Source organism: Schistocerca serialis, chromosome 8 (assembly GCF_023864345.2).
Source record: "Schistocerca serialis cubense isolate TAMUIC-IGC-003099 chromosome 8, iqSchSeri2.2, whole genome shotgun sequence".
NCBI lineage: Eukaryota > Metazoa > Arthropoda > Insecta > Orthoptera > Acrididae > Schistocerca > Schistocerca serialis.
The window spans coordinates 610782137-610795990 of NC_064645.1; the positions used below are offsets into that span (position 1 = coordinate 610782137).

The window sequence follows — 13854 nt, forward strand, 5'->3', positions numbered from 1 at the left end:
GTATGTTAAGCTCAATAAAATTGTGAAAGTACTTGTGAAAAATACTAAACATTGATCAAGTGAAATTTTCTGTCTAAACAGTGAACTGCAATGCAGAGTGTAATTTAACTTCTTGCAACCTATGAGGATTTATTATCTGAATCAAGACAGGACTTGTATCAGGTGATATGTATCTTAGAATGTAATCTTTGTTTACCCAAAAAAGGACATCACTTATGATGAAGATGCCTGATTTTTATTAAAAGTATAACTTGTGGATATTTTATGCAATTGTACAATACACTGTATGTAAATACTTTATATGGGGATTCTAATATGGCCAGTTCATATAATTATAAACTTGAAAAAACATATGTTCTGTAGTTTTGATAAGATTTCATATGTAATATTTGTTTTTGAGTGGATTTTTAACCCACTGTCAGGTCATTTGTGGTCACTGAACTGCCCAGTGAGCTATTTGCAATATCTATCTGATCAATCCAATTGGGGGGGGGGGGGGGGGGGTAATGTGACGAAACAAGCTGGGATTATTTTACTTCCCCTCTTGTTTTGCCATCTGCCTCCTTAAATTCGTTTTTTAAAATTTTAACTAAGTACTATTGACATTTTCAAAAAAGAGAAAGGTTGGCGGCCCTCAGTTTTAAAGAATATAATACTAGATATAATTTTGTGCTTGGTTTTATGTATGTAATTGATTTTGTAATTTATTTTGACTATTCTTAGTTAATACTTTTGTTATAGGGTGAAATCAGTAATTGTTTTATAACAAATTCTATTGTTGACATATAAACAAATATAAAATCTATACTAATTATAAACATTTGGAGGAACAACTAATAGTATTCTTAAAGTATTTATTTGGCTCTATTTGAAAACAAGTTAGCAAAACCAGCCCGTAATTAATTCCACAGTAATTAGCAGTTTTGTCAGAAGTAATGTTTGTGTAATGATATTTGTTAACTTCATGATTTAAACAAATAATTTGTCCTAACTCCTGTAGTAGAAGGGACTGTTAAAAAGAACAAATTTTTTTATGTATTCAGTTAATTTAATGAGTTAAGTTTTAATTATAATTTCTGTAAATTAAACTTCAAACAATATGCAGTTTCAGTACCTATTATTGTGAGAATATATAAGGGCCCAATTTTTGGTCCTGAGGCAGTCAGTCCATGGCCAAGTTTCTAAAGAGAAACCTGTGTTGGTTAGATCAACAACAATGCATCAACTTAGCAGTGAAATAGGTGTAACACAATTAGGCCCTGTGTTAAAACAATAACAGTGTCTGCTTCCATATGCACCTTTTTATTCTTCAAGAAATGTGAATTATGTGGTTAGGCTTTTACTGCATGTAGATGTTCAATAGTAAACTACTGTAGCAGCCCATTAATAAGGCTTATCAAAAGTTAAACAATAGTGCACTGGCCATATTAAATGTGTATATGGGAAGGTTGTGAACAGTGAAAGTAAAGTACTGTGAAACACAAATGTGTACCTGTCAGCAACATCATTTAAAGTAGTCAGTGTTGTACCTCCACACCCCATTTTTCAGCCAGTGTAGCAACACAGTACGTCGACACTGAGGACAACAAACGAAGAAATAAAGCGGGTGAACTGTCACAACGTAGTAAATGTATTGACACAAGAGAAGCTTTTACAAGATGTTTGATTATCAACTTTACAAAATACTCTTAATGAAAGCTTCTGGTCAGTAAATACTTTTTCACCATAGCTGCATTGCCCAAGAACATTATGCAAGAGAATAGTGTAGGGTGAAAGTATGTTCAAGAGAATAGTGTAGGGTGAAAGTATTTTAAGTATGTTAACTATCCCATTTGCAGGTTAATACAATACAGACATTGCTAGTACAAAACAAACGGAACTAAGGTTTTTGGTTAATTTACTCATTTACTGTGGCCACTTCAATTGTTGTTCATTTGCATGCCTAGGAATTTCAAACGATGAGTTTCATAGAGTGTACCTATTGATCTCTTCTAAAAGAACAGTGGATTTAAACAACTGAAAAATATTTACATTAACTTGTTTCTCATTTTTATAACTGACCATACCATGAAATAACTACTAATTATGCTACAAAAACATCATCTGGACCATGGCTCAACATCAAAGCATAAATATTTACCCATTCACAAGTACAGTAGCATAAACAAATGACAAAAGGTATTTCAAAGCAAAACTAATATATGTAGAAATAAGTTGAGTACAACAATACAGATATTAAATTATTCACATCTCAACAAAAAAATTGTATATTTGTTTGATAAAATGGACATTCTTGCTAGGATCAGGAACTGAAGAAGAACCTACATCAATATACACCATTTAAAAAAGAATCTGGGAATTTAGAGTCCATAGCTGTAAGTATGGGATAAGCTATAAGGGGTGTAAATGATAACAGTTTGCAATCTATCACAATCGTTTAGAGGAAGTTGAGATCAGTTTGATATGCCACACTTGTGATCTATCAAGTCAGGAAGCAATCTAAAATATGTTTGTGACAGCAAAAGACTTCTGAATATGTTAGGTAAAAACTAATCATGTTTCAGTTGGATCTAATCTTAATCTTTACAAGCACAGTCATCTCATGGCAAGAGAGTCAGATAAACAAAAGGATTTAATTGTTAATTTTATGCTGTTAAAATATACAAAACCATGAGGTAACATTTACACAAATGTTAGTTACACAATTTCTAATTGCACAACTCATCTGGTGACATATGAGGTCATGAGGATAAAAAAGTCTCATGGGGCATCCATGCCTTTTTCCCAGGTTGATAGACAACAAGTGTCTTAGATGTAATTGCTCATCTGGATCTCCCCTTCACCACCATGGCACATTGTAAACAGTAATTGTTTACACCTTGTACAAAAAAAATCTGAATAGAGAGTAAGTAGGATAATGGCAAACAAATCAGTCAGAATGTTAAGGAGAGACAAGCAACTTACAGTAGGCAACAAAAGAAAGTGACAGAGTGATACTAGCGAGTGATACTAGTCAACATTTGTTTAGTCCCTCATAACGATATGTTGCGGAGAAATACCCACTTCTGAGAACATGAAATTTTATTTCTGCAGCTTCATGTTGATTTCAACCTATTAATACTTTACTTTAATGCTGCTATTGGATGATTAGATATTTTAGATCTGAAAATCTATACTTATTGGTTATCTGGATACTGATTTGCCACCATACAGATATAATTATCCAAAAAATAATCCACCAGAGTTCTTAGAGCCTGGGACCAACCTTTGGAGGTTCTGTTGTCATTTTTATGCCAGCTTGAAGAATAGAGATTGGAAAATCTGGATGAGGACTGGAACTGAGCCATAATCTGCAACAATTAAAATTTAAACTTGTGACACATATTTAAAGGTTATTTTCTAAGGCATGACTATTATCACCATCATTTATTGGTGCATTTGGATCCATTACATACTTTAATAGAACACTGGATATGGAATAAGTCAAATTTGAGAAACAGAGGGGAAAGGGGGGAGGGGGGGGGCTGAGAGACAGACAGGGAGAGAGGGAGAGGGAGGGAGGGAGAAAGAGAGAGAGAGAGAGAGAGAGAACACAGACAGTCCAATTTTAGATTTACAGATAACAAATATAAACTGCAATTAACAAACAAAACAATTTGAATAACACAAATTGTCAATTACCTGAAATTCAGTTTGCAAATGCTATGTTTTATAATTCAATTCTTTTACTGAATAAACAGAATGTTCCATCAGAAAAATACTCATACCTGAAATCTTCATGAGCCTTTCCTGTTTGTAGCAATTCAATAATTTTGTCAAGCTTTGGCATCCAGCTCAGTGAAAGGTGACAGTTGGCAAGAAAAACCCAGTGTCCTTCTCTCGCACCAACTTTGATTAACCTGCAAATATAATGACTCATTCATTTTCTTTAAAGTAAAACAAAAAGTGTGTTACTTTTATTATACAAGCTTCCATGTGTAAGATCTACTACTGAGTACTTTCATACAGTAATTATTCACATCTGTACATTCTTATAAACGTGTTAAAATGTGAAGTGTTTAAGAGTACCTACCAATAACATCACAATGGCATGCCATCAGATTGGTGGTATGAATTTTGGCTGTGTGAAAATGGTATGGTATTTTGTTGGTGGCAGATATAAAGCACTTAATTTTATTTTTTTATTTTTATAAATATTCAAATGTCTGCCATGCATGAAAAAAACTGGTAATACAAATATGAATAAATTTAAGCAAGGTACAGAAAATATTAAATACATAAACTGCACCTCACTTTGAAATTCTAAAACACTTCATTCTCACAAAGTACTAATACCAAGTCCTATTTCGATTTTTCTAACATTGAAGCAATATATAAAATCTGAAAATAACTTTTAGAGAAAAGTAAACATTAAAGTGGAATGCTGTCTTTACAAATATCAGCACGCACAACTGCACTGTTAAAAACAGTAATGCTAAATTATATTTTAGTTATAGTTATTGCTCATTATGATGAGTAAATAGATTGAAATGTAAATGTTGTATTGACCTTGGAGCTAGTGCGCCATACTGAAAATCAGGAAGGAGACATGTTGAGATGAAGGGCTACAAGACACAATTGTTATGAAAATGTGTGCAGTGTTGGCAGTGTTGGCACTTATGTTACACTTTCAAAACTCTGAGAAATATACAGAACAAGAATCTTGAGTAAATTATGAATATTAGAGAAACAAACAGCTGACTTTTTATTTACGGCAATTTAATCCATTATGTTTGTTCGTATGACACTGAGACTGCAGGCCGGAAGCTATTAATTACAGAATTTGACTTAATGAAGAACTATAACAATACTGTGCCTACCCATTTTCTTGCAAAGTAACACAGTTGGTAGTGCTGAGCTCACATAAGGCATGGCAGACATCTGATTATAACAGAGAATTTAAGCAAGTGGTCACAATTATATTTTGAAACCTGTATGTGGATGAAGATGAGTTAGTACAGTTGATCTTGCTTCAGCAGCTGGTAAAGAGGCTCCAATTCTGTCTTAAATATTTATTCATTTTTACTCCTTTGAAATTAGTTGTGTTGAATTTTAAATGGAATAAATGGTTAAATTATAAAATAATAATCACAATAGCAAAAACAAGTTACTGTTGTTATGAAATTTGGAGTACCTATACAAAGACATTTCTTTGCTTTGTCTTCACTCCTGAAACTTTTTCCTTGTTCTTCCAGCAGAAAGAATCATCCTTCCTTATCATCTATCTACGTCTTTATCCACCCCCCCCCCCCCACCCCACCTCTCTCTCTCTCTCTCTCTCTCTCTCTCTCTCTCTCTCTCTCTGTGTGTGTGTGTGTGTGTGCGTGTGTGTGTGTGTGTGTTTTTCAAGGTAATATTACAAACCTTGTAGCTATTGGAGCTTGGCCTTGGCCAAGTGACAAACTCTGAAAACGTGCAGACATTCCTGTTGACTCTGCCAATTGTATAAGAGATCCAGTGGGATCAACACCTGGTGACAGCACAAATATAAGAGGTGTCATTGGCGTTGAGTCAGCGAGAACAGATTTTATATCAAGCACAGGTGGCTCCACGAACCGCTGACCCAGGGTGTTCACCACAAACGCTGACACACAAAATGACATGCGATCTGGTCTTAAAGAACGCACGAATAGCATTCGCTGAAATTTTGTACAGACACCTTCCCAATCACCTGTAACAAATAGCCAATTAATTTCATAATTTTGTTTACACCCAGCATAGTTTAATGTATGGCTATAACTCTTTGAGTAGTTATATTCAAAAACTGAAAAAAGAAAAATCGATGAAAATGTCAGTGGCTATGTACAGTTCAGTTAGCAGTGCTGGGCTAAGGCAGAACTCATTGTGGACTTGCTCACCATAAAAATGTAATATAACTTCATTTACCTATCAGAGGTTGGTCTTCTGGTTCCTTTTGTGTGTACCATACTTGCCAGTCTTTTGGATATTGCTCAAAGGAATCAGCAACACCATGAAATCCTCCTAATTTATCTAGTTCAGTGATATTATCCCAGGCTTGATCTGACAGCCATCCTGAAAGATGAAAAATATTTATAGTACATTCAAAAATGTATGCCACTGTCTATCATTAGGCACACAAGGGGTAGTTTTTTTAATGAACCACAGGTTATGGTTGTAGAGTTGTTTCGAGAATGAACACAAAAGACACAAAAGAAACTCAAATACCTTTCATCAGTGATGGGTTATGTTTAAAATGTAATGGTACATAAACAACAAAAACTTACAAGCTATACACATAAGGGAGCAACAGAATGTTGCTACATTCTTTAAAATGTTGAACGTAGGAGACACGTGACAGAGATTTATTTAAAAAAATCAGAAAATTAATATTTTTCAACTAGATACACTGGGCACGTCTTAAGATGCATAGAAAGCAGTCAAATCCCAATAGTGACAACTTGGCTAGTACCAGTTATGTAGGATGACTGGTAATTTAGAAGGAAGTTCACTGTGTGTGTGTGTGTGTGTGTGTGTGTGTGTGTGTGTGTGTGTGTGTGCGAGAGAGAGAGAGAGAGAGAGAGGAAGCAAATAGACAGGCAGCACTCAAGACTGTTATATCTGCTATCTTTATGAAAGAGTTAGCAGGAGTTCTTGTTTTATAAGTGTGTGCACAAATGTGAATGGTTAGAAGTGCCCCATTGTTCTGAAATGCACAAAAATGAATTACAGGTATGAAATAACAATGACTACCTTTGTGTACAGTAGTTAGCTACATTGCCAATGTTTAGACTGCACAGAGTAAGAGTTGCAGTGACAAGAGAAAATAAAAAATGAAAATGAGGGTGACCCACAAAGACAAGGGTTGATGTATCAGACGGCTATAATTAAAGTGCAGCTACTCACAGAGGTCCAGTGTGGGCTGTAATTATTGTAGGGCAGTGAAACTTGGTAGATGTTCTAATGTGCTATGTGAAACTAATTTATGTTGGAAAAAAATTAATTCCAATTTTGGTCACCAGGTGCAACAGGTGCAAATTTGGCACTATACACAGTTTATATGATGGTGTGACATCCACACATTCATTCTACAAGCCATAAAGTGAGTAAACAGTACAGTTATCAAGAAGGCAGACCTTGCACTGTCAGTGAAATTGTTTTACACGATTGCCAGCAATTACAGTGCTACATTGAGATTCTTTTGCTGACTGAAAGGTCTGCAGAGAGGCCCAATGTCATTAAATGGTTTGAAGAAGATGATAATGATATTCAAAAACACAGGTGAGCTTGGCTTGGCACCTGGAAGAGGAAGGAATCCTATCCCAGTGGAAGTTATTGATGAGGTTGCTGTTGTTGCAACTGACCATACAGCATGAGCCTCGGCTGGGGCTAGTGCTTCTGCAGTGTCACAAGCATTGTCCGTCCCATGGTCAACAGTACAGAACATTTTGCAGTCTATTTTACACCGAAAACTATACATGTCTGACAATGCCACCTGAGTTTCAGAAAAACATCATCCACACAATTCCAAAGATTGCAAGAGCCAAAAGTGCTAGAATTATCGCACAATCAGCTTAACAGCTCACGCATCCACACTGCCCACAAGAATAATACACAGGAGAATTGAAAAGAGAATTGAGGATGTGCTACATGACTATCAGTTTGGCTTTAGGAAAGGTAAAGGCATCAGAGAGGGAGTTCTGATGTTGAAGTTGATAATAGCAGCAAGATAAAAGAAAAATAAAGACACGTTCATAGGATTTGCCGACCTGGAAAAAGTGTTTGACAATATCAAATGGTGCGAGATGTCCAAAATTCTGAGAAAAATAGGGTTAGCTACAGGGAAAGATGGTTAATACAGAATATATACAAGAGTCAAGATGGAACAATAAGAGTCGAAGATCAAGAACAAAGTGCTTTCATTAAAAAATAAAAAGGGTATAAGACAGGGATGTAGTCTTCACCCCTATTGTTCAATCTATAGATTGAAGAAGCAGTGATGGGACTAAAAGAAAGGTTCCAGAGGAGAATTAAAATTCAGGCAGAAAGGATATTAATGATAAGATTTGCTGATGGCATTGCTACCCTCAATGGAAGTGAAGAAGAATTATACGAAAATGAGACCAATTAGAAACTTAACATCAGGACTGATGGTCATGAAGTACATGAAGTCAATGAATTCTACTACCTAGGCAGCTAAATAACAAATGACGGGCAGAGCAAAGAGGACATCAAAAGCAGACTAGCACTGGCAGAAAGGGCGTTCCTGGTCAAGACAAGTCTACTAGTATCAAACATAGGCCTTAATTTGAGCAAGAAATTTCTGAGAATGTACGTTTGGAGCACAGCATTATATGGTAGTGAAACACTGACTGGGGGAAAACCAGAACAGAAGAGAACAGAAGCATTTGAGATTTGGTGCTAAAGAAGAGTGTTGAAAATTAGGTGGACTGATAAGGTAAGGAACGAGAAAGTTGTGTAAGGAAAGGAATATAGGGAAAACACTGACAAGAAGAAGGCACATGATGGTACAACATCTGTTAAGACATCAGGAAATAACTTCCATGGTATTAAAGGGAGGTGTAGAGAGTAAAATCTGTTGAGGGAAACAGAGATCAGAATATATCATCAAGTAATTGAGGGCAGGGTGTTGCAAATGCTACTCTGAGATGAAGAGGTTGGCACAGGAGAGGAATTCATGGCAGCTGCTTCAAACCAGACAGAAAAGACTGATGACTCAAGAAAAGCCATACAAGATCCAGATGGTGCAGCAACTGGAACCTCATAATCCACAGCAATGTTCTGAATTTGCTCATGTAGTCTGGCAATTTCTATGGAGCGATGAGGCACATTTTACATTAAAGGATGCAGCCAAACACACAGACATGCCAAATCTGAGGTACTGTTAAAACCACATGTTGTGCATGAAGAGCCATTCCAGTGACCGAACGTGTCTGTGTGGTGCAGATTCACAAGCATCTTTATTCTTGGTCCGTTCTTCTTTGAAAAGAATACACCCAGAAGGGTGTCAGATGTACAGTGACATCTGCACATTACCGAGAGCTCATTGTACAGCATGTGATTCCTGCTTTGGAAGAATGCAGCTACATGGAAACCACCGTTTTCATGCAAAATGGGGAAACAGCTCATGTCACTTGCCCAGTAAAAGATCTGCTTAATGCAACTTTCCACAAATATGCTATCCCCAGAGGTTTTCCATGTACATGGCCTGCAAGATCACCTTATTTGAATCCCTTTGACTCTTCACTCTTAGGATATCTACCCTAAGGGAACATGTTAATCAGGGACACTTTCAGGCTCTACGTGATCTAAAGACCAGTATACAGGAACACATTTCTCAGATTCCATTAGAACTGCTGTGAATAACTGCTGATCACATAATTTTATGGATGCAGCATCTAGTTGATGTCTACAGTGCTCATATTGAACTAATTGTGTAAGTGGCATTAATTATAGAATCAAAACTATGCCTTTCTCATTTGTCTGACCTTTTCTGACCAAATACTACTCCTAATCCATTAGATATGGAAACATTTCTATACATCTTTCTTGCTTTCACAGCACCAGATTTGCACCTGGTGGCCAAATTGAAACTAATTTTATCTGATTGGTTCCACATTAATCCATTATAATATCTACCAAGTTTCACTGCCACATGATAACAATAACCTACACTGGACAACTGTGAGTTGCTGCACTTTAAGTACAATCACTCAGTATAAATAGAAGAGCAAAACACTTAGAAGATAAGATGAGCAAGACAACAAAACCAATGGACAAAGGGGTATGGTGAGATCAACTTAAATAAGTTGACAGTGTACAGAAACATTTGACTACACATTCTATAAGATGGTATTTAAATCCAGTGTTTCAAATTATTCACGGTATGGTGAGTGGAAACTTTCCTTTTTATTATATTGTTACATTCCATCCTGGATTTTCCATCATTTGATTCACATAATACATTGTAAGAATGCATTGTAAGATAATCTTCCTTTGATTGTGATGCAAGCCGTGATGCCCTGCTGCATTGTTTGAAATTTGCTGTTTGCATTAATTTATTTGTATTACTAACTTCTTATAATGAAAAACTGAAAAGAGTAAATCTTTTACAAGAAATTGTACTGGATTGTAGATACATTACTGCAGAAACAGAAGTCTTCAAACGATTCATGCTATCAGTCATATGAAGTCCTAATGTTCCATTTCAAATTTTCCATGTCCCAAAAGGTGAGATATCAGATCTGATGTTTTAATTCTTTATGTTAATCGCTTAATTAAGGTGAAATCTTTTGACTTTATGATATTCTTTCTAACACTTACAGTTAACAGCAAATCAATCAGTTGAAGCAAGGCCTCTTTCAAGAACCCTTCAATACACATTAACTTTCATCAGGTGTGTGCCAGTACCTGGCAGAAAGATACCACTTTAACCTATTTTTAGAGATAAAGGAGTGCGTCCTGAATATCCCATATTAGCTTTACCTCAGGGTGCATTTGTAATTTAATGTAAAGAGCACTTGGATGATTAGAACAGATAAGAAACTACCAGTATTAATCATGCCTCATAAATTTTGAGAGCTGTGATATCATACACTATGAGAAGATTTATTTTTCTCTGCGAGAAAGACAGAGAAGCCTACAAAGTCCACTTCCTTAGAATCAGCAATTTAAACGTTCATAGTACATGCTGGTCAACCAATGTGGCTGTTCACTCCATCTCTGCAGGAGAATCCAAATATTAACCACATTTTATCCACCATGACGTGGTGCTTCACTTGTATCCGTAACACATCTGTGTTTCATGAGTTGCAAGTCTAAGTGCCTCATTATGCACTACAATGAGTTTTTAAAATAAGAATTACAGCCAGTCCATAGGTGCCATACCCAAAATTTGATTAGGATCACATGCCCACCTTGTGTAATTGTTACAAAGATGAATTGTCACTTCCCCAGCTCATTACGTTGAGGCACGCCACAATGTTCATGGCCCACAATAATACCACCTTTGTGTCCTGCACACATGATAACCATGTGACACTGGAACTGAATAGTAGAACCAGAAATCTAACAGAGTGCTGACATTGAAAACTGTACTGTACTGAGATAAACTGAATATTTTAAATTTATATCCCATGGAATAGTGTAGGTTTTAATTATTAGAGGCTGCTAAATGTATTCACTTGTGTTAATTCCTCAAAAACATTTTTTCTTACTGTTGACATAACTGCTTTCAGTAATTACTACTAGCATCAGATGGCATTGTTGGATATTATAACAGGTAAGGGCCATGTTAATGAAAATGTGGCACAGATGAAAGTGAGTATAATTAAATATTTGTCAGACACAGTTGAAACTGATTCTGAATGTTTTTTCAGAGTAGAGAATATGGAATTTTTTTATCTTATTCCTCTTACCTCTTAAGTGTGTACTGTAATTACTGAGTTGTAAATGTGAGTTTGGAGAATGAACAGCAGCTCATAAAATCATTCAAACACAGCAAACACTTCAATGGGCTCTTTACTTTGTGGATTTTTAACAACACTGGAGGAGAGGTGACAGAATGTGACACTGAACACGCTGCCTTATGTAACAGCACACTGTGTTGTCTTGAGTAATTATATCTGAGGTTGTTTCCAGTTTGATAATGGAAGAACAGTACTGCAAGAAAGAACTTCACAAAAAGTAGCAATCAGTTACCTGAAGTTGGGTCAAAATATTGTACTTCCCTATTGCATCATAGGCCTTTTGCAACATTTCTTCTGGAGCAGCTGTTTCCAGTAGGGTCAAATATGCAAATTATGAGTGATAGTTTTTGAAAACACATTGGTACCAACATATGACTTCCTGGAATTTACACAAGTTCCCATCATTAAATCAACAGTCTTTCCTATGCAGGTGATTAGTGCAACACCTTGATAGCTGTTTTGGAAATACATTGGGAAAAAAAAGAGGAAGAAGAAGAAGAAGAAGAAGTCACAAAACCAAGACGGATTGGTGCAACATAAATGAAAGCTGGTAGGCATGTTTCTACATCTTGTAACATGCAATAAGCTGTCTCGACCATGTATATTCGCAAATTTATGATCTTATCCTTTTTTCGATCTTATCTTAAATGTTTTAAATTCCAACTGTAGAGTAGTATATGTCATACTAATACAATTAACCCCTGCAATTAAAAAACAAATTTCATAAAATTACTGTACTACAAAACGATTTATATATTATCATAATTGTTCTATTATGCCATTGAGTGAATTCCATTTTCTGTAAATTATTTTCAATTTAATGTTCTATGTTTCAATCTTAGTATGACCATATCTTTACTGATGTACTTTGGAATGATGTTAACTGGGTGCAATTTGGTTACATGTTGTCTGGCAGGAAAGAAGGAAGAAGAGATGTAAAGTTTTTTCTGGAGTTGCATACAAATGGAATGTATTTTGCTGAATGACCATTGTAATTGATGGCAGCAAGGCATCTAGGACTATTGAAAAGGAAAATTACATACGAATCAGTTTGTCATCTATGTTTTTTCAAGAAACACGTCAACATTATTTCAAGAAACACGTCAACCTATAGGTTTTCCAGGTCTACAAGAGAATCCATGTTCTAGACAGAAGAAATTCAGGCAACGGATTGAAGGAGATCCTTATAGACAGGGTGAGTACTTTTTCTTTAAAACTACCACTAGATTTGGCCAATATTTTTACTCCATGAACATTTATTACAATTAATGGTCATCCAATTGTGCATAACAAAGGAGGTCATCAAAGTGGTGCCACTGTGATCAGGATACTTGTACATTTGGATTTTTGACAGTGTTTATGTTTCAGGTGACCAAAAAGCATAAAATTGTGTTGCAAAGTGGTATGATCTTAAACCAAATACAATTTGAAATAGTACATGTGGAGAAGTTTTGGAATGACGCAACACTATGGACATACATGGTTATAAAATGTTGAAGCATTATTACTAAAGTTGACGCCACCTACCCAATCCAGGACAATAATAAACCAAGTACCAATTAAAACATTTATTTTTGTATTTTCTCAGTGCAGTGTTGTGTGAACGTTTTGACCATTTTTTTGCACTGATAATTTACGAACAAATTTACAATAAATGGATCATGATAAGAACCATGAAATAAATAAGCCAAACCTACAGCTGCAACTAGTGAATTTAAACAGGACATAGTCTATAAAGACATGTTTCAGGATGTATTAGACAACAGTCAACCAAAAAGTTAAATGAAATCAGTGGGGACTCAGGATTTTTATACAGCAGTGTGTTAGATTCGAGTCCAGACTGTGAGAAACAAGTACAACAATGTTGAGTGAAAAACCCAAACAGTTAAATTTACAAAACATTTTTACTGCATTAATGTCATCAATGGAAAAAAAAAATAGTGAAAAACTTGAAAAAATAGTGAAAAACTCGAAAAAACTGTCATCAATTGAAAAAATTATTGAAAAACTTGAAAAGTCAGTGGTCTCAGAAAGTAATCTCATTAGACCAGAGCTTAATGTGCAAATTTCTAATGTTAAGAAAGACTTAGTTGGTGCATTTTCTCATGTGAAAGCTATAGATTAACGAGTAAAAACAATAGAGGGGAGGCAGAGACTAGAAAGTTCAAAATACAATCTTTAGAGACAAAAATAGGGGAAGTAGGCAAGGATCTCAGATCTGAGATAAGTGCTGTTGAAGTCAGATGTAAAGATGCTGTTGGAGACACTAGTAAATAAGCTGCAATCTTTATAAATACGCTAAATGAAAAAATACACTGTGTTGCCTCAAATGTACATGAAAAAGTTCAGAAGATAGCCGAGATAACAG

The 13854-nt window shown here is 35.5% G+C and overlaps 1 protein-coding gene across 1 annotated transcript in view; it reads right to left on the minus strand.

Annotated features, from left to right (window-relative positions):
- LOC126417162 (dynein axonemal heavy chain 2) overlaps positions 1-13854 on the minus strand; it is a 959377-nt gene that overhangs the window by 65050 nt on the left and 880473 nt on the right. The window contains 5 exon segments of the mRNA XM_050085060.1: positions 3266-3350; positions 3768-3899; positions 5404-5710; positions 5926-6072; positions 11815-11861. Of these exon segments, the coding sequence (XP_049941017.1) occupies positions 3266-3350; positions 3768-3899; positions 5404-5710; positions 5926-6072; positions 11815-11861 (718 nt within the window).